This window comes from Sebastes fasciatus, chromosome 8 (genome assembly GCF_043250625.1).
Source record: "Sebastes fasciatus isolate fSebFas1 chromosome 8, fSebFas1.pri, whole genome shotgun sequence".
NCBI classification, from domain to species: domain Eukaryota; kingdom Metazoa; phylum Chordata; class Actinopteri; order Perciformes; family Sebastidae; genus Sebastes; species Sebastes fasciatus.
This window is the reverse complement of record NC_133802.1, coordinates 35,955,853-35,977,868: the sequence shown is the minus strand read 5'-3', so window position 1 is coordinate 35,977,868 and position 22,016 is coordinate 35,955,853. Positions and strand designations below refer to the sequence as shown.

Here is a 22,016-nt window from a genome sequence, read left to right as displayed (position 1 = left end):
TTGTCTTTATTACATCAAAGGAAACAGCAGCACACGATGACAGGATGGACATTTCTGAGGAGACTAAAGATGTTTAACTTGACTGAGAGGAAAAGGACACAGAGACTAGAGTGGTTGCTGAGTGTCAGACGGTGCAATGAGACTTCAGGATGTTTGCGTTGACAACAGAAGACGGGTCCTCAGGGAGCTCACTGGATTCCATCAAAGCTGTAGTGTTTTGAAAAATCACCTTGTTTTATTCTCATGTGTGAAACTTGTAAGAACCTTCTTCATCCTCAGTTAAGCCTCATGCCTCCTGCATCCTCCTCTCCCATCCTCCTCCTCCTCCTCTTCCTCCTCGGGTGTCCTGAGGTGTGGAGCTACGAGGCTCCGGAGGATAGACAGGATGTGTTTGCTAGAAGAGCCTGTCCCGCCTTCCTGACCTTCACCAACGCTGCCTACCTGTCTGGAGTCACCTTAGAGCTGCCCTGCCACTGCAAACCATCACAGGTAACAGCACCAACACCCCTCATACTATTTATGGAACGTTTCTTTAACTTAACGAACTTATCCATGCCTTTATCTCGAGCAGTGTCCATTACTGCGATGGTCTCTTCACGGGCCTACTACCTAAAAAGACCATCAAACAGCTTCAGATGGTGCAAAATGCAGCTGCTAGAGTTCTTACAAAAACCAAAAGAAGTGATCACATCACTCCAGTACTTCAGTCCCGACACCGGCTCCCAGTACGTCTCAGAACTGACTTCAAAACACTACTGCTTGTTATCAAATCACTAAAGGGGGGGTAGGTCCTAATTACCTCTCAGATATACTTCAGCAGTACACACCTACTAGACCTCTAAGGTCACTGGGAAAACATCTATTAGTAGTACCCAAGGTCAGAAGGAAACATGGTGAGGCTGCTTTTAGCTGCTACGCTGCTCAACTGTGGAACAAACTTCCAGATGAGGTCAAAGATGCACCGACAGCAGCCTCTTTCAGATCTAGACTCGAGACCAAACTGTTCTCAGACGCGTTTCTTAACTGATCGAATGCTGCACTTTACTCTCTTTTGAATGTTTTTATTATCCTTTTCTTTTTTTTCTTTTAACTTATACTTTGATATTATTGTATTCATTTTTATCTTGTGCACTTTGTGCTCTTTTATCTTGATTTACATGTGTAAAGCACCTTTGTGTATGAATTGTGCTATATAAATAAACTTGCCTTTAGATAGATAAAGACAGATGAAGATAGGTAAAGACAGATAAAGACAGATGAAGACAGGTAAAGACAGATAAAGACAGATGAAGACAGATAAAGACAGATGAAGACAGATAAAGACAGATAAAGACAGATGAAGACAGGTAAAGACAGATAAAGACAGGTAAAGACAGATAAAGACAGATGAAGACAGATAAAGACAGATGAAGATAGATAAAGATAGATAAAGACAGGTAATGACAGATGAAGACAGATAAAGATAGATGAAGATAGATAAAGACAGGTAAAGACAGATAAAGACAGATGAAGACAGATAAAGACAGATGAAGACAGATAAAGATAGATAAAGACAGGTAAAGACAGATAAAGACAGATGAAGACAGATAAAGACAGGTAAAGACAGGTAAAGACAGATAAAGACAGATAAAGACAGGTAAAGACAGGTAAAGACAGGTAAAGACAGATAAAGACAGATAAAGACAGGTAAAGACAGGTAAAGACAGATAAAGACAGATGAAGACAGATAAAGATAGATGAAGATAGATAAAGACAGGTAAAGACAGATAAAGACAGATGAAGACAGATAAAGACAGGTAAAGATAGATAAAGACAGGTAAAGACAGATAAAGACAGATGAAGACAGATAAAGATAGATAAAGACAGGTAAAGACAGATAAAGACAGATGAAGACAGATAAAGACAGGTAAAGACAGATAAAGACAGATGAAGACAGATAAAGATAGATAAAGACAGATAAAGACAGATGAAGACAGATAAAGATAGATAAAGACAGGTAAAGACAGATGAAGACAGATAAAGATAGATGAAGATAGATAAAGACAGGTAAAGACAGATAAAGACAGATGAAGACAGATAAAGACAGATGAAGACAGATAAAGATAGATAAAGACAGGTAAAGACAGATAAAGACAGATGAAGACAGATAAAGACAGGTAAAGACAGGTAAAGACAGATAAAGACAGATAAAGACAGGTAAAGACAGGTAAAGACAGGTAAAGACAGATAAAGACAGATAAAGACAGGTAAAGACAGGTAAAGACAGATAAAGACAGATGAAGACAGATAAAGATAGATGAAGATAGATAAAGACAGGTAAAGACAGGTAAAGACAGGTAAAGACAGATAAAGACAGATAAAGACAGGTAAAGACAGGTAAAGACAGATAAAGACAGATGAAGACAGATAAAGACAGGTAAAGATAGATAAAGACAGGTAAAGACAGATAAAGACAGATGAAGACAGATAAAGACAGGTAAAGATAGATAAAGACAGGTAAAGACAGATAAAGACAGATGAAGACAGATAAAGATAGATAAAGACAGGTAAAGACAGATAAAGACAGATGAAGACAGATAAAGACAGGTAAAGACAGATAAAGACAGATGAAGACAGATAAAGATAGATAAAGACAGATAAAGACAGATGAAGACAGATAAAGATAGATGAAGATAGATAAAGACAGGTAAAGACAGATAAAGACAGATGAAGACAGATAAAGATAGATAAAGACAGGTAAAGACAGATAAAGACAGATGAAGACAGATAAAGACAGGTAAAGACAGATAAAGACAGGTAAAGACAGATAAAGACAGATGAAGATAGATAAAGACAGGTAAAGACAGATAAAGACAGATGAAGACAGATGAAGACAGGTAAAGACAGATAAAGACAGATAAAGACAGATGAAGACAGGTAAAGACAGATAAAGACAGATGAAGACAGATAAAGACAGATGAAGACAGATAAAGACAGATAAAGACAGATGAAGACAGATAAAGACAGGTAAAGACAGATAAAGACAGATGAAGACAGATAAAGACAGATGAAGATAGATAAAGATAGATAAAGACAGGTAAAGACAGATAAAGACAGATAAAGACAGATGAAGACAGGTAAAGACAGATAAAGACAGGTAAAGACAGATAAAGACAGATGAAGACAGATGAAGACAGATGAAGATAGATAAAGATAGATAAAGACAGGTAAAGACAGATGAAGACAGATAAAGATAGATGAAGATAGATAAAGACAGGTAAAGACAGATAAAGACAGATGAAGACAGATAAAGATAGATAAAGACAGGTAAAGACAGATAAAGACAGATGAAGACAGATAAAGACAGGTAAAGACAGATAAAGACAGGTAAAGACAGATAAAGACAGATGAAGATAGATAAAGACAGGTAAAGACAGATAAAGACAGATGAAGACAGATGAAGACAGGTAAAGACAGATAAAGACAGATAAAGACAGATGAAGACAGGTAAAGACAGATAAAGACAGATGAAGACAGATAAAGACAGATGAAGACAGATAAAGACAGATAAAGACAGATGAAGACAGATAAAGACAGGTAAAGACAGATAAAGACAGATGAAGACAGATAAAGACAGATGAAGATAGATAAAGATAGATAAAGACAGGTAAAGACAGATAAAGACAGATAAAGACAGATGAAGACAGGTAAAGACAGATAAAGACAGGTAAAGACAGATAAAGACAGATGAAGACAGATGAAGACAGATGAAGATAGATAAAGATAGATAAAGACAGGTAAAGACAGATGAAGACAGATAAAGATAGATGAAGATAGATAAAGACAGGTAAAGACAGATAAAGACAGATGAAGACAGATAAAGACAGATGAAGACAGATAAAGATAGATAAAGACAGGTAAAGACAGATAAAGACAGATGAAGACAGATAAAGACAGGTAAAGACAGGTAAAGACAGATAAAGACAGATAAAGACAGGTAAAGACAGGTAAAGACAGGTAAAGACAGATAAAGACAGATAAAGACAGGTAAAGACAGGTAAAGACAGATAAAGACAGATGAAGACAGATAAAGATAGATGAAGATAGATAAAGACAGGTAAAGACAGATAAAGACAGATGAAGACAGATAAAGATAGATAAAGACAGGTAAAGACAGATAAAGACAGATGAAGACAGATAAAGACAGGTAAAGACAGATAAAGACAGATGAAGACAGATAAAGACAGGTAAAGATAGATAAAGACAGGTAAAGATAGATAAAAATAGATAAAGACAGATAAAGACAGATGAAGACAGGTAAAGACAGATAAAGACAGATGAAGACAGATAAAGACAGGTAAAGATAGATAAAGACAGGTAAAGACAGATAAAGACAGATGAAGACAGATAAAGACAGGTAAAGACAGATAAAGACAGATGAAGATAGATAAAGACAGGTAAAGATAGATAAAAATAGATAAAGACAGATAAAGACAGATGAAGACAGGTAAAGACAGATAAAGACAGATAGAGACAGATAAAGACAGATGAAGACAGATGAAGACAGGTAAAGACAGATAAAGACAGATAGAGACAGATAAAGACAGATAAAGACAGATGAAGACAGATAAAGACAGGTAAAGACAGATAAAGACAGGTAAAGACAGATAAAGACAGATGAAGATAGATAAAGACAGGTAAAGACAGATAAAGACAGATGAAGACAGATGAAGACAGGTAAAGACAGATAAAGACAGATAAAGACAGATGAAGACAGGTAAAGACAGATAAAGACAGATGAAGACAGATAAAGACAGATGAAGACAGATAAAGACAGATAAAGACAGATGAAGACAGGTAAAGACAGATAAAGACAGGTAAAGACAGATAAAGACAGATGAAGACAGATAAAGACAGATGAAGATAGATAAAGATAGATAAAGACAGGTAAAGACAGATAAAGACAGATAAAGACAGATGAAGACAGGTAAAGACAGATAAAGACAGGTAAAGACAGATAAAGACAGATGAAGACAGATAAAGACAGATGAAGATAGATAAAGATAGATAAAGACAGGTAAAGACAGATGAAGACAGATAAAGATAGATGAAGATAGATAAAGACAGGTAAAGACAGATAAAGACAGATGAAGACAGATAAAGACAGATGAAGACAGATAAAGATAGATAAAGACAGGTAAAGACAGATAAAGACAGATGAAGACAGATAAAGACAGGTAAAGACAGGTAAAGACAGATAAAGACAGATAAAGACAGGTAAAGACAGGTAAAGACAGGTAAAGACAGATAAAGACAGATAAAGACAGGTAAAGACAGGTAAAGACAGATAAAGACAGATGAAGACAGATAAAGATAGATGAAGATAGATAAAGACAGGTAAAGACAGATAAAGACAGATGAAGACAGATAAAGACAGGTAAAGATAGATAAAGACAGATAAAGACAGATGAAGACAGATAAAGATAGATGAAGATAGATAAAGACAGGTAAAGACAGATAAAGACAGATGAAGACAGATAAAGATAGATAAAGACAGGTAAAGACAGATAAAGACAGATGAAGACAGATAAAGACAGGTAAAGATAGATAAAGACAGGTAAAGACAGATAAAGATAGATGAAGATAGATAAAGACAGGTAAAGACAGATGAAGACAGATAAAGACAGGTAAAGATAGATAAAGACAGATGAAGACAGATAAAGACAGGTAAAGACAGATAAAGACAGATGAAGACAGATAAAGACAGGTAAAGATAGATAAAGACAGGTAAAGACAGATAAAGACAGATGAAGACAGATAAAGACAGGTAAAGACAGATAAAGACAGATGAAGACAGATAAAGACAGGTAAAGATAGATAAAGACAGGTAAAGATAGATAAAAATAGATAAAGACAGATAAAGACAGATGAAGACAGGTAAAGACAGATAAAGACAGATAGAGACAGATAAAGATAGATAAAGACAGGTAAAGACAGGTAAAGACAGATGAAGACAGGTAAAGACAGATACAGACAGGTAAAGACAGGTAAAGACAGATAAAGACAGGTAAAGACAGGTACTTGGGGTACTTTGGGGTGTTTAGGGGTGTTTGGGGGTACTTTGGGGTGTTTGGGGGTATTTGGGGGTACTTTGGGGTACTTTGAGACTCTCTCAGCGTCTACTAAAGTCCTTTAAGTCTCTGGTATAGATCGGCTTAACAACATCATCGATATGTTTGTAATTTAGTTCCCTTTGTGTTTCAGATCCAGTCGGTCGTGTGGTTCTTTAGGAAACATCTGGGCGGCTCCGAGGTGACCAGAGCCCTGACCGATTACCATGGCAACAGGCTGCTGGACCCGAGGCGCGTCCCTCACAGCGGCGACCTGCGCAGTCGCTTCTCCATCCGTCTCTTCAGCCTGCTGATCTTCAGAGCGGGGCCTGACGACTCCGGCATCTACATCTGCGGCTCCGTCCACAGAGACTTCTTCCACGCTTACGACCTGGACATCCAGGAGGCTCGGCTGTCCCGCTTCATTCCGAGGTGACGGGTCAGACGGCTCAGTAACTTTATCACAATACTGATGATGATGAGGACGAATGTGTTATTTTACTGATAAGTAGAATCGACTCGCTGCTGTCCAGTGGACATGAATCGACATCTAGAGTCAATTCTGTGTGGACGTCCATTATGGAGACATCCCATCATCACCGGAGACATGTTTAATATTTTCACGAAATGCAGTTTCTAGACGTTTTGGAGGTTCACCGTCCACCAGCACCGGGCCGCTTTCTCCTCAACTCCAGCATCGACACCAACACCGCACCGGGCCGCTCTCACCTCACCTCAGCTCCAGCACCAACACCGACACCAACACCGCACCGGGCTGCTCTCACCTCAGCTCCAGCACCAACACCGACACAAACACCGCACCGGGCCGCTCTCACCTCAGCTCCGGCACCAACACCAACACCAACACCGCACCAAGCCGCTCTCATCTCAGCTCCGGCACCAACACCAACACCGACACCAACACCGCACCGGGCCACTCTCACCTCAGCTCCGGCACCAACACCGACACCAACACCGCATCGGGCCGCTCTCACCTCAGCTCCGGCACCAACACCGACACCAACACCGCATCGGGCCGCTCTCACCTCAGCTCCGGCACCAACACCGACACCAACACCGCACCAGGCCACTCTCACCTCAGCTCCAGCACCAACACCGACAACAACACCGCACCGGGCCGCTATCACCTCAGCTCCGGCACCAACACCGACACCAACACCGCACCAAGCCGCTCTCACCTCAGCTCTGGCACCAACACCGACACCAACACCGCACCGGGCCGCTCTCATCTCAGCTCCGGCACCAACACCGACACCAACACCGCACCGGGCCGCTCTCACCTCAGCTCCGGCACCAACACCGACACCAACACCGCACCGGGCCGCTCTCACCTCAGCTCCGGCACCAACACCGACACCAACACCGCACCGGGTCGCTCTCACCTCAGCTCCAGCAACAACACCGACACCAACACCGCACCGGGCCGCTCTCACCTCAGCTCTGGCACCAACACCGACACCAACACCGACACCAACACCGCACTGGGCCGCTCTCACCTCAGCTCCAGCGCCACCACCGACACCGACACCAACACCGACACCGACACCGCACCGGGCTGCTCTAACATTCCTTTATTTCTCTAACGGGACTTTTCAATTGAAAGTTGTGCTCCTCGTCGTTCGGACCCGTTAGAGGCCCACAAAGATAAAGACAGGTAAAGACAGGTGAAGATAGATAAAGACAGATAAAGACAGGTAAAGACAGGTAAAGACAGGTAAAGACAGATGAAGACAGATAAAGACAGGTAAAGACAGGTAAAGACAGGTAAAGACAGATAAAGACAGATGAAGACAGATAAAAACAGATAAAGACAGGTAAAGACAGGTAAAGACAGATGAAGATAGATAAAGACAGGTAAAGACAGGTAAAGACAGATAAAGACAGATGAAGATAGATAAAGACAGGTAAAGACAGATAAAGACAGGTAAAGACAGGTAAAGACAGATAAAGACAGATAAAGACAGATGAAGACAGATAAAGACAGGTAAAGACAGATAAAGACAGATGAAGACAGATAAAGACAGGTAAAGACAGATAAAGACAGATAAAGACAGGTAAAGACAGGTAAAGACAGGTAAAGACAGATAAAGACAGATGAAGACAGATAAAGACAGGTAAAGACAGATAAAGACAGGTAAAGACAGGTAAAGACAGGTAAAGACAGATAAAGACAGATGAAGACAGATAAAAACAGATAAAGACAGGTAAAGACAGGTAAAGACAGGTAAAGACAGATGAAGACAGATAAAGACAGGTAAAGACAGGTAAAGACAGATAAAGACAGGTAAAGACAGATGAAGACAGATAAAGACAGATGAAGATAGATAAAGACAGATAAAGACAGATAAAAACAAATAAAGACAGGTAAAGACAGGTAAAGACAGGTAAAGACAGATGAAGATAGATAAAGACAGATGAAGATAGATAAAGACAGATAAAGTCAGATAAAGACAGATAAAGACAGGTAAAGACAGATAAAGACAGGTAAAGACAGGTAAAGACGGATAAAGACAGGTAAAGACAGATACAGACAGGTAAAGACAGGTAAAGACAGATAAAGACAGGTAAAGACAGGTAAAGACAGATACAGAGAGGTAAAGACAGGTAAAGACAGATAAAGACAGATGAAGACAGATGAAGAAAGATAAAGACAGGTACAGACAGGTAAAGACAGATGAAGACAGATGAAGACAGATGAAGAAAGATAAAGACAGGTACAGACAGGTAAAGACAGATGAAGACAGATGAAGACAGATAAAGACAGATGAAGACAGATGAAGACAGATGAAGACAAAGGCTTCTGAAGATCCAACAATCACAAACTTGACAGCGTCTTAGTGAAGACGTCTCCATATGGGCATTTATTTATGAGACTGAAACATCCTTGATGATGATGAACAGCTGATTGAAGTGTCTCCTCGTGTCCTCCAGGGTCAAACAAAGAAGCAGGAAAGGACCCGGCTCTGCTCAGTTGTCAGCCTGCGATCTCTGTGATCAAATGAGACGCAACAACAGGTAAAGACAGATAAAGACAGGTAAAGACAGATAAAGACAGGTAAAGACAGATAAAGACAGATAAAGACAGATAAAGACAGATAAAGACAGATAAAGACAGATGAAGACAGATAAAGACAGGTAAAGACAGGTAAAGACAGATAAAGACAGGTAAAGACAGATAAAGACAGATAAAGACAGATAAAGACAGATAAAGACAGATAAAGACAGATGAAGACAGATAAAGACAGGTAAAGACAGGTAAAGACAGATAAAGACAGGTAAAGACAGATAAAGACAGATAAAGACAGATAAAGACAGGTAAAGACAGATAAAGACAGATAAAGACAGATAAAGACAGATAAAGACAGATAAAGACAGATGAAGACAGATAAAGACAGGTAAAGACAGGTAAAGACAGATAAAGACAGGTAAAGACAGATAAAGACAGATAAAGACAGATAAAGACAGATAAAGACAGATAAAGACAGATGAAGACAGATAAAGACAGATGAAGACAGGTAAAGACAGGTAAAGACAGATAAAGACAGGTAAAGACAGGTAAAGACAGATAAAGACAGGTAAAGACAGATAAAGACAGATAAAGACAGATAAAGACAGATAAAGACAGATAAAGACAGGTAAAGACAGATAAAGACAGATAAAGACAGATAAAGACAGATAAAGACAGATAAAGACAGATGAAGACAGATAAAGACAGATGAAGACAGGTAAAGACAGGTAAAGACAGATAAAGACAGGTAAAGACAGGTAAAGACAGATGAAGACAGATGAAGACAGATGAAGACAGATAAAGACGGATAAAGATGGATAAAGACAGATAAAGACAGGTAAAGACAGGTAAAGACAGGTTAAGACAAATAAAGACAAATAAAGACAGATAAAGACAGATAAAGACAGATAAAGACAGATGAAGACAGATAAAGACAGGTAAAGACAGATAAAGACAGATGAAGACGGATAAAGATGGATAAAGACAGATAAAGACAGGTAAAGACAGGTAAAGACAGGTTAAGACAAATAAAGACAAATAAAGACAGATAAAGACAGATAAAGACAGATAAAGACAGATGAAGACAGATAAAGACAGATGAAGACAGGTAAAGACAGGTAAAGACAGATAAAGACAGGTAAAGACAGATAAAGACAGATAAAGACAGATGAAGACAGATAAAGACAGATAAAGACAGATGAAGACAGATAAAGACAGGTAAAGACAGATAAAGACAGATAAAGACAGATGAAGACAGATAAAGACAGATAAAGACAGATGAAGACAGGTAAAGACAGGTAAACACAGATAAAGACAGATAAAGACAGGTAAAGACAGGTAAAGACAGGTAAAGACAGATACAGACAGGTAAAGACAGGTAAAGACAGGTAAAGACAGATACAGACAGGTAAAGACAGATGAAGACAGATACAGACAGGTAAAGACAGATGAAGACAGATATAGACAAAGGCTCCTGAAGATCCAACAATCACAAACTTGACAGCGTCTTAGTGAAGACGTCTCCATATGGGCATTTATTTTTGAGACTGAAATATCCATGATGATGATGAACAGCTGATTGAAGTGTCTCCTCGTGTCCTCCAGGGTCAAACAAAGAACAAATACAAAGCAGACAGGGAAAAACATCGAAGCGCCGTACCGGGCCTGGTCGGTCTGCAGACGCTGTGATAGAGACAGGTAAAGACAGATAAAGACAGTTAAAGACAGGTAAAGACAGATAAAGACAGTTAAAGACAGATAAAGACAGGTAAAGACAGGTAAAGACAGATGAAGACAGGTAAAGACAGATACAGACAGATACAGACAGATGAAGACAGGTAAAGACAGATACAGACAGATACAGACAGATGAAGACAGGTAAAGACAGATACAGACAGATACAGACAGATAAAGACAGGTAAAGACAGATACAGACAGATAAAGACAGGTAAAGACAGATAAAGACAGGTAAAGACAGGTAAAGACAGTTAAAGACAGGTAAAGACAGTTAAAGACAGATACAGACAGGTAAAGACAGATAAAGACAGATACAGGCAGGTAAAGACAGATAAAGACAGATACAGACAGGTAAAGACAGGTAAAGACAGGTAAAGACAGTTAAAGACAGGTAAAGACAGATAAAGACAGATACAGACAGTTAAAGACAGGTAAAGACAGATAAAGACAGATACAGACAGGTAAAGACAGATAAAGACAGATACAGACAGGTAAAGACAGATAAAGACAGGTAAAGACAGGTAAAGACAGATACAGACAGGTAAAGACAGATAAAGACAGGTAAAGACAGGTAAAGACAGATACAGACAGATACAGACAGATAAAGACAGATGAAGACAGATAAAGACAGATACAGACAGATAAAGACAGGTAAAGACAGGTAAAGACAGGTAAAGACAGATACAGACAGATACAGACAGATACAGACAGATAAAGACAGATGAAGACAGATAAAGACAGATACAGACAGATAAAGACAGGTAAAGACAGATACAGACAGATGAAAACGTATGAAGACAGATAAAGACAGATACAGACAGATAAAGACAGGTAAAGACAGGTAAAGACAGATACAGACAGATACAGACAGATGAAGACAGATAAAGACAGATACAGACAGATAAAGACAGGTAAAGACAGGTAAAGACAGATACAGACAGATACAGACAGATGAAGACAGATGAAGACAGATAAAGACAGATGAAAACGTATGAAGACAGATAAAGACAGATACAGACAGGTAAAGACAGGTAAAGACAGATACAGACAGATACAGACAAAGGCTTCTGAAGATCCAACAATCACAAACTTGACAGCGTCTTAGTGAAGACGTCTCCAAATGGGCATTTATTTCTGAGACTGAAACATCCACGATGATGATGAACAGCTGATTGAAGTGTCTCCTCTTGTCCTCAGGAACAAACGTCCTGAGCCGCTATTCCAGACCTTCATCGGCTTCCAGCCCTGGCCGGTCTGCGATCGCTGCGGAGTACCCGGAGAGCAGGTTCGCCCGGGAATCTGCTACGTCGACTCCCGCTACCTGCATCCACGCTACAGACATACCAATCAGTCGATCGCTTCGTGCGGATCGGGGGCGGTGCCCTGGACGCTCAAACAACTGAAGCTACGCGGCTCCATAGGCAGGCTGGAGGTCCGAAGCTGTCAGGTCACCTGTCAGAGTCAACCTCCTCCATCCTCCTCCCTCCGGGATCTCATGGCCTTTCTTGGGTACAGGTAAGCTGAGGTATGTAGAGGTCCATATGAATATATGAGAGACGGACGTGGAGGGACTCGTCCTCATGTCTGAAGTATGTAGAGGTCCGTCTGAGAGACGGACGTGGAGCGGCTCGTCCTCATGCTCCTGATGGTTAGACCAGCTGCCGTCGGTGTGAACTTTGTGCTTTGGATAAAAGCGTTCTATTAATGCAGCCATTCATCATTTAGGAAAATGAGTCCAGTGTAAATGACTGTAATCATTTCATTAGTCAATATTGAAGCAATAGCAATATTCATCCCACCGACACTAAGAGGCTCCGAGCTTCACCGACACTAAGAGGCTCCGAGCTTCACCGACACTAAGAGGCTCCGAGCTTCACCGACACTAAGAGGCTCCGAGCTTCACCGACACTAAGAGGCTCCGAGCTTCACCGACACTAAGAGGCTCCGAGCTTCACCGACACTAAGAGGCTCCGAGCTTCACCGACACTAAGAGGCTCCGAGCTTCACCGACACTAAGAGGCTCCGAGCTTCACCGACACTAAGAGGCTCCGAGCTTCACCGACACTAAGAGGCTCCGAGCCTCACCGACACTAAGAGGCTCCGAGCCTCACCGACACTAAAAGGCTCCGAGCTTCACCGACACTAAGAGGCTCCGAGCTTCACCGACACTAAGAGGCTCCGAGCTTCACCGACACTAAGAGGCTCCGAGCTTCACCGACACTAAGAGGCTCCGAGCCTCACCGACACTAAAAGGCTCCGAGCCTCACCGACACTAAGAGGCTCCGAGCTTCACCGACACTAAAAGGCTCCGAGCCTCACCGACACTAAAAGGCTCCGAGCTTCACTAACACGTCGCATCATGTGAAGCTTTTCCTAAAATGGTCGGTTAATTCGACGGCAATCTGAAGAGGAAATCTCATGAGAGCATTAATATTCATAATAAATCTGTACTTAAATAATAATATTATGTGTGTAAAGATATTTCCATTTTTAAAAAAAAAGAAAAAGAAAAGTGTCACCAAAAACATGAGGATTCATCCTCCGAGGAGCATGACTTGTCACAGAAGCAGACTCCAGACATGCGTCTTCATGTAACGTATCATGGACGTAAGACTGAGCTGATAAAAGGTGAGCAGGGCTTCAGCATCATTCCCTCTGGGGACCATGAATCTGACCTCCAGATACTCTACCCAGTTGATTACTGCTAGCACGGGACCAGTCACGAGACAGTTCCTGTCTGTGATGTTGTGGATCTGTGTCTGTGTTCCTGTCTGTGATGTTGTGGATCTGTGTCTGTGTTCCTGTCTGTGATGTTGTGGATCTGTGTCTGTGTTCCTGTCTGTGATGTTGTGGATCTGTGTCTGTGTTCCTGTCTGTGATGTTGTGGATCTGTGTTTGTGTTCCTGTCTGTGATGTTGTGGATCTGTGTTTGTGTTGTAGTTCTGCCTCCCGGCCCGTGTTCCACCTGAATCACCCCGCGGACCGCGTCCTGACGCTGGGCTGTCCCGGGGCTCAACCCAACTCGGCCGTGGCCTGGGACCGAGGATCCCAACCCATCTACCGATCCCAACGCTGGGCGGGCCGCGACCCCGACGCCGCGCCCATCCGGCTGGTGGTAGACAGCGGAAACCACCTGGTGTTTAAACCTGCCAAGACTGAGGACTCAGGTATCAGCTGCTGCTCACTGTTAGTGGAACTCCACCTGACAGTTCATCACTCTCTATCTAGATGTACATTATGATCTAGAGTTAGGATTATGCTGCTGACCAGCTGCTGTCGGCTTCAGTCGCCTCACAAGACACCAGCTATGATCTATTATTCATAGTTACCTTAAAGAAGGAGCTTCACTGAGCTGTGACGGAGTGGGGGGGTGGAGAGACAGAGCGACAGTCTGATTGGTCACCTGTCCACCAGCCGTCCCCGTTGAGTTCCCGCCTCCTCCCGTCATGTGACTCAGTGAGCTGCACAGCTGTCCCTCATCACCTCTTTAGCTCCAGAGGATATACAGCGGCCCGTCTGACTCACGCTGTGTTAGATCATCTGGGATGTGTTGCTGTTACAGTGTGCACGTGCCTGAAATCCACTTCCTGTTTTCATTTCCTGTTTGTCTCATCTCAAACTGGTGTGACAGCTAACTGTTGTTTGTTTAATGTGACTAAGACAGCGTTCTTGTTAATCAGGCGTCTACTACTGCTGGCTGCACGGTCACCGGGCCGCTGAGATACATCTGCTGGTCTACGCCCATTTGGGGCGGGGACAGTCGGTGACATCACATCCTGACTTCCCGGCAGCTCTCAACACCGTGTTAGGAGGGTACGCCGTCATGACGGCGGTGTTCTGCCTGCTGGTGATCGGCAGAGCCGGAGTCAGACTCCTCAGAGAAACTCACAACGATTAAACTCATTTCAATAATGATCACTTCAATAAAGACTTTAAAGTCATCAGTTCACACCCTGCTGGTCCATCACGGTCTACGGTTTCATGTTTGAAGGGATCGTCATTAAAATGTACCAATCTGAACGGAGAGCATGCAGATGATCAGTTAAAAGGCCTTAATGAGACAGGTTTACGACGACCTCACGAGATCGAGGCGGCCGCAGTCTTTAGAGCCAGGCGCCGCAGCTGCTCTGCACCGACTGCAAGACCCAGGGGCATGATGGGAAATGCCTGGCTGTCGCCTGATCAGAGAGCTGATTGGCTCTTAGTTCTGACAGTAAACACCACGTGTTGTAGAAAGACACAACTCTCTCTCTTGTAGATATTAGTCTCATGTTGTTCAGTGAAGGTTTCATCTGTTAACATCTGGAGTGGTTGATAATAATAATAATAATAATAATAATGAAGGTTATTTATATAACACTTATTAAAACTAGTGCTCATTATGTGTTTTACAAGGTGGACAGAAATAATAAAGGATAGAATCCAACAGCAGACACACGCACGTCTCCACAGAGATCTACTGACTCAGAAATAAAACTACAAGTAGCCTACAGATGGGATCTAACAGGAAGTACCTGTCTCTGTGACTTCCTGTGAATTCAGCTCATGGTTCGTGTCCACAGGGGCGTTTTTTATCGCGAGGGGACGCGACGCTTCCCAGCATTGGACGCTTGGTGTGCTGTCCCTAGAAACAAGGCTCTCGGCTCCTGATTGGACGAACGCTTTCCCGCCGTTGGCTGCTGCTCCCAGCTTTCAAACCGGAACCAGTCTGGAGGCTCGTTTGGAAACTTTCTTCTCTTATTTCACGTCAATAGTTCACTGAGATGTGTTTCTGGAAACATCTGAGGAGAGAAATAATCCATGTTGATGAATCTGTCTTTAATTAAGATCAACAACGTTTAGTTTAAAAGATTATCGGGAGTTTGGAGAGGCGGCGAGTCGCGTCGGACGCCCGTGATTTGCATAAAGTAGCCAGGACTTCAACTTTATGCAAATGAGAAGCGGGCGTCGTGACGCCTAGTCTCTCGAATCGTGACGCCACGCTACCAGAATGCATTGCGCGGCTGCTTACATAGACAATGAATGGGGAGCGTGGAAAGCACAGGGGCTGTGGACACGGACCGTGAGCTTTCAGTCTCCGCCCCCCCGCTGCTGCAGGCGAGACGCAGTTCATCTCCAACGAGCCTGATGGAACGTGATACCAGAATGCTAGCTAGCTTAGCCAGGCAGCTGGACACACCTGGTTGGCCTTCTCTGTTGCCTCCTCACTGGACATTCAGAAAACCACCAGCTGAAATCATCACAACACCTTACTGTTTTAGTTGTTTAACAAATGAAACCACACACACATTCATCACACACACACACACACACACACACACACACATTCATCACACACACACACACACACACACACACACACATTCATCACACACACACACACACACACACACACATTCATCACACACACACACACACACACACACACATTCATCACACACACACACACACACACACACACACACACACACACACACACATTCATCAGACACACACACACACACACACATACACACACATTCATCAGACACACACACACACACACACACACACACACATACAAAAACCTGTGTGACGTACCTCGGTCGGGCTTTGACCCCACGTCTCCACGCCTCAACGCCTCAACGTCTCCACGTCTCCACGTCTCAACGTCTCCACGTCTCAACGTCTCAACGTCTCCACGCCTCAACGTCTCAACGTCTCCACGCCTCAACGCCTCAACGTCTCAACGTCTCAACGTCTCAACGTCTCAACGTCTCCACGCCTCAACGTCTCCACGTCTCAACGTCTCCACGCCTCAACGCCTCAACGTCTCCACGTCTCAACGTCTCCACGCCTCAAGGCCTCAACGTCTCCACGTCTCAACGTCTCCACGCCTCAAGGCCTCAACGTCTCCACGTCTCCATGTCTCCACGTCTCAACGTCTCCACGTCTCAACGTCTCCACGTCTCAACGTCTCCACGTCTCAACGTCTCAACGTCTCCACGTCTCCACGCCGCAACGCCTCAACGCCTCAACGTCTCCACGTCTCAACGTCTCCACGTCTCAACGTCTCAACGTCTCAACGTCTCCACGCCTCAACGCCTCAACGTCTCCACGTCTCAACGTATTAAACGTCTCCACGCCTCAACGTCTCCACGTCTCCACGCCTCAACGCCTCAACGTCTCCACGTCTCAACGTCTCCACGCCTCAACGCCTCAACGTCTCCACGTCTCAACGTCAACACGCCTCAACGCCTCAACGTCTCCACGTCTCAACGTATTAAACGTCTCCACGCCTCAACGTCTCCACGTCTCCACGCCTCAACGCCTCCACGTCTCCACGTCTCAACGTCTCCACGCCTCAACGCCTCAACGTCTCCACGTCTCAACGTCAACACGCCTCAACGCCTCAACGTCTCCACGTCTCAACGTATTAAACGTCTCCACGCCTCAACGTCTCCACGTCTCAACGTCTCCACGTCTCCACGTCTCAACGTCTCCACGTCTCAACGTCTCAACGTCTCCACGTCTCAACGTCTCCACGTCTCAACGCCTCAACGTCTCCACGTCTCAACGTATTAAACGTCTCCACGCCTCAACGTCTCCACGTCTCAACGTCTCCACGTCTCCACGTCTCAACGTCTCCACGTCTCAACGTCTCAACGTCTCCACGTCTCAACGTCTCCACGTCTCAACGCCTCAACGTCTCCACGTCTCAACGTATTAAACGTCTCCACGCCTCAACGCCTCCACGTCTCAACGTCTCCACGTCTCAACGTCTCCACGTCTCAACGTCTCCACGTCTCCACGTCTCAACGTCTCCACGTCTCAACGTCTCAACGTCTCAACGTCTCCACGTCTCCACGTCTCAACGTCTCCACGTCTCAACGTCTCCACGTCTCAACGTCTCCACGTCTCAACGTCTCCACGTCTCAACGTCTCCACGTCTCCACGTCTCCACGTCTCAACGCCTCCACGTCTCAACGTCTCCACGTCTCAACGTCTCCACGTCTCCACGTCTCAACGTCTCCACGTCTCAACGTCTCAACGTCTCCACGCCTCAACGCCTCAACGTCTCCACGCCTCAACGCCTCAACGTCTCCACGTCTCAACGTCTCCACGTCTCAACGTCTCCACGCCTCAACGTCTCCACGTCTCAACGTCTCAACGTCTCCACGCCTCAACGTCTCCACGTCTCAACGCCTCAACGTCTCCACGTCTCAACGTCTCCACGCCTCAACGTCTCCACGCCTCAACGTCTCCACGTCTCAACGTCTCCACGCCTCAACGTCTCCACGTCTCCACGTCTCAACGTCTCCACGCCTCAACGTCTCCACGTCTCAACGTCTCCACGTCTCAACGTCTCAACGTCTCCACGTCTCCACGTCTCCACGTCTCAACGTCTCCACGCCTCAACGCCTCAACGCCTCAACGTCTCCACGCCTCAACGCCTCCACGTCTCCACGCCTCCACGTCTCAACGTCTCCACGCTTCCACGTCTCCACTCCTCAACGTCTCAACGTCTCCACGTCTCCACGTCTCAACGTCTCCACGTCTCCACGTCTCCACGCCTCCACGCCTCAACGTCTCCACGTCTCCACGCCTCCACGTCTCAACGTCTCCACGCCTCCACGTCTCCACTCCTCAACGTCTCAACGTCTCCACGTCTCCACGTCTCAACGCCTCCACGTCTCCACGACTCAACGTCTCCACGTCTCAACGCCTCAACGCCTCCACGCCTCCACGCCTCCACGTCTCAACGCCTCCACGTCTCCACGTCTCAACGTCTCCACGTCTCAACGCCTCAACGCCTCCACGTCTCCACGTCTCAACGCCTCCACGTCTCCACGTCTCAACGCCTCCACGCCTCCACGCCTCCACGCCTCCACGTCTCCACTCCTCCACGCCTCCACGTCTCAACGCCTCCACGCCTCCACGTCTCCACTCCTCCACGTCTCCACGCCTCCACGCCTCCACGTCTCAACGCCTCCACGTCTCCACGTCTCAACGTCTCAACGTCTCCACGTCTCAACGCCTCAACGTCTCCACGCCTCAACGTCTCTTTTCTGATGCTTTCCAGGATTTTCTGTACGGTGGTGTCTTCTTTCCATAGGAGTTTGAGATCTTCGTGAATCTTGTTGAGGATTGTGTGGGGTCCTGGGGGGTCGGTGAGGGGTCCTGGGGGGTCGGTGAGGGGTCCTGGGGGGTCGGTGAGGGGTCCTGGGGGGTCGGTGTGGGGTCCTGGGGGGTCGGTGTGGGATCCTGGGGGGTCGGTGTGGGATCCTGGGGGGTCGGTGTGGGGTCCTGGGGGGTCCTTGGACGATTTTGTGGACGGGAGCTTCTTGGTGCTGTGGTGGTGAGGGCTAGGTAGGTGGGGCAGTGTTTGGAGATTCTTCTCCTCTCCTCCAGGGTGTGATGTCTCCTCTCCTCCTCTACTCCAGGGTGTGATGTCTCCTCTCCTCCTCTACTCCAGTGTGTGATGTCTCCTCTCCTCCTCTACTCCAGTGTGTGATGTCTCCTCTCCTCCTCTCCTCCAGGGTGTGATGTCTCCTCTCCTCCTCTACTCCAGTGTGTGATGTCTCCTCTCCTCCTCTACTCCAGTGTGTGATGTCTCCTCTCCTCCTCTACTCCAGTGTGTGATGTCTCCTCCTCTCCTCCAGTGTGTGATGTCTCCTCCTCTCCTCCAGTGTGTGATGTCTCCTCTCCTCCTCTCCTCCAGGGTGTGATGTCTCCTCTCCTCCTCTACTCCAGTGTGTGATGTCTCCTCTCCTCCTCTCCTCCAGGGTGTGATGTCTCCTCTCCTCCTCTCCTCCAGGGTGTGATGTCTCCTCTCCTCCTCTCCTCCAGGGTGTGATGTCTCCTCTCCTCCTCTCCTCCAGGGTGTGATGTCTCCTCTCCTCCAGGGTGTGATGTCTCCTCTCCTCCTCTACTCCAGTGTGTGATGTCTCCTCTCCTCCTCTACTCCAGTGTGTGATGTCTCCTCCTCTCCTCCAGGGTGTGATGTCTCCTCTCCTCCTCTACTCCAGTGTGTGATGTCTCCTCCTCTACTCCAGTGTGTGATGTCTCCTCTCCTCCTCTACTCCAGTGTGTGATGTCTCCTCCTCTACTCCAGTGTGTGATGTCTCCTCTCCTCCTCTACTCCAGTGTGTGATGTCTCCTCCTCTCCTCCAGTGTGTGATGTCTCCTCCTCTCCTCCAGGGTGTGAAGTCTCCTCTCCTCCTCTCCTCCAGTGTGTGATGTCTCCTCTCCTCCAGGGTGTGATGTCTCCTCTCCTCCTCTCCTCCAGGGTGTGATGTCTCCTCTCCTCCTCTACTCCAGTGTGTGATGTCTCCTCTCCTCCTCTACTCCAGTGTGTGATGTCTCCTCCTCTCCTCCAGGGTGTGATGTCTCCTCTCCTCCTCTACTCCAGTGTGTGATGTCTCCTCTCCTCCTCTACTCCAGTGTGTGATGTCTCCTCCTCTCCTCCAGGGTGTGATGTCTCCTCTCCTCCTCTACTCCAGTGTGTGATGTCTCCTCCTCTACTCCAGTGTGTGATGTCTCCTCTCCTCCTCTACTCCAGTGTGTGATGTCTCCTCTCCTCCTCTCCTCCAGTGTGTGATGTCTCCTCCTCTCCTCCAGGGTGTGAAGTCTCCTCTCCTCCTCTCCTCCAGTGTGTGATGTCTCCTCTCCTCCAGGGTGTGATGTCTCCTCTCCTCCTCTCCTCCAGGGTGTGATGTCTCCTCTCCTCCTCTACTCCAGTGTGTGATGTCTCCTCTCCTCCTCTACTCCAGTGTGTGATGTCTCCTCTCCTCCAGGGTGTGATGTCTCCTCTCCTCCTCTACTCCAGTGTGTGATGTCTCCTCTCCTCCAGGGTGTGATGTCTCCTCTCCTCCTCTCCTCCAGGGTGTGATGTCTCCTCCTCTCCTCCAGTGTGTGATGTCTCCTCTCCTCCTCTCCTCCAGTGTGTGATGTCTCCTCTCCTCCAGGGTGTGATGTCTCCTCTCCTCCTCTACTCCAGTGTGTGATGTCTCCTCTCCTCCAGGGTGTGATGTCTCCTCTCCTCCTCTACTCCAGTGTGTGATGTCTCCTCTCCTCCAGGGTGTGATGTCTCCTCTCCTCCTCTCCTCCAGGGTGTGATGTCTCCTCCTCTCCTCCAGTGTGTGATGTCTCCTCTCCTCCTCTCCTCCAGGGTGTGATGTCTCCTCTCCTCCTCTCCTCCAGGGTGTGATGTCTCCTCTCCTCCTCTCCTCCAGGGTGTGATGTCTCCTCTCCTCCTCTCCTCCAGGGTGTGATGTCTCCTCTCCTCCTCTCCTCCAGGGTGTGATGTCTCCTCTCCTCCTCTCCTCCAGGGTGTGATGTCTCCTCTCCTCCTCTCCTCCAGGGTGTGATGTCTCCTCCTCTACTCCAGTGTGTGATGTCTCCTCTCCTCCTCTCCTCCAGGGTGTGATGTCTCCTCTCCTCCTCTCCTCCAGGGTGTGATGTCTCCTCTCCTCCTCTCCTCCAGGGTGTGATGTCTCCTCTCCTCCTCTCCTCCAGGGTGTGATGTCTCCTCTCCTCCTCTACTCCAGTGTGTGATGTCTCCTCTCCTCCTCTACTCCAGTGTGTGATGTCTCCTCTCCTCCTCTCCTCCAGGGTGTGATGTCTCCTCTCCTCCTCTACTCCAGTGTGTGATGTCTCCTCTCCTCCTCTCCTCCAGGGTGTGATGTCTCCTCTCCTCCTCTACTCCAGTGTGTGATGTCTCCTCTCCTCCAGGGTGTGATGTCTCCTCTCCTCCTCTCCTCCAGGGTGTGATGTCTCCTCTCCTCCTCTACTCCAGTGTGTGATGTCTCCTCTCCTCCAGGGTGTGATGTCTCCTCTCCTCCTCTACTCCAGTGTGTGATGTCTCCTCTCCTCCTCTCCTCCAGGGTGTGATGTCTCCTCTCCTCCTCTCCTCCTCTCCTCCAGGGTGTGATGTCTCCTCTCCTCCTCTCCTCCTCTACTCCAGTGTGTGATGTCTCCTCTCCTCCAGTGTGTGATGTCTCCTCTCCTCCTCTCCTCCAGGGTGTGATGTCTCCTCTCCTCCTCTCCTCCTCTCCTCCAGGGTGTGATGTCTCCTCTCCTCCTCTCCTCCAGGGTGTGAAGTGCTCTCAGGTGTGCAGCTTCTCCTGATAATAACCTGGAGAGATATGAGGAAACAAACAACAGAACAGAGACATAATGAC

The 22,016-nt window shown here is 46.1% G+C and overlaps 2 protein-coding genes and 1 pseudogene across 2 annotated transcripts; all 3 read left to right on the top strand.

Moving 5' to 3' along the window:
* Positions 1-14,874, top strand: LOC141771986 (Ig-like V-type domain-containing protein FAM187A). Its single transcript, XM_074642539.1, has 7 exons — positions 1-489; positions 6,244-6,521; positions 6,880-7,588; positions 10,703-10,815; positions 12,052-12,369; positions 13,795-14,021; positions 14,535-14,874. Exons 1-7 carry the CDS (start codon positions 244-246, stop codon positions 14,750-14,752), a joined length of 2,109 nt encoding a protein of 702 aa, XP_074498640.1. The 5' UTR covers positions 1-243; the 3' UTR covers positions 14,753-14,874.
* Positions 14,875-16,450: 1,576 nt separating this feature from the next.
* LOC141771985 (uncharacterized) lies at positions 16,451-17,179 on the top strand (the record flags this gene model as incomplete). The annotated part of the gene is made up of 1 exon (XM_074642538.1): positions 16,451-17,179. A coding segment is annotated over one exon (729 nt), but the record flags the coding sequence as incomplete, so codon positions are not given.
* Positions 17,180-17,181: 2 nt separating this feature from the next.
* LOC141771984 (uncharacterized) lies at positions 17,182-18,949 on the top strand (annotated as a pseudogene).
* Positions 18,950-22,016: the final 3,067 nt, after the last annotated feature.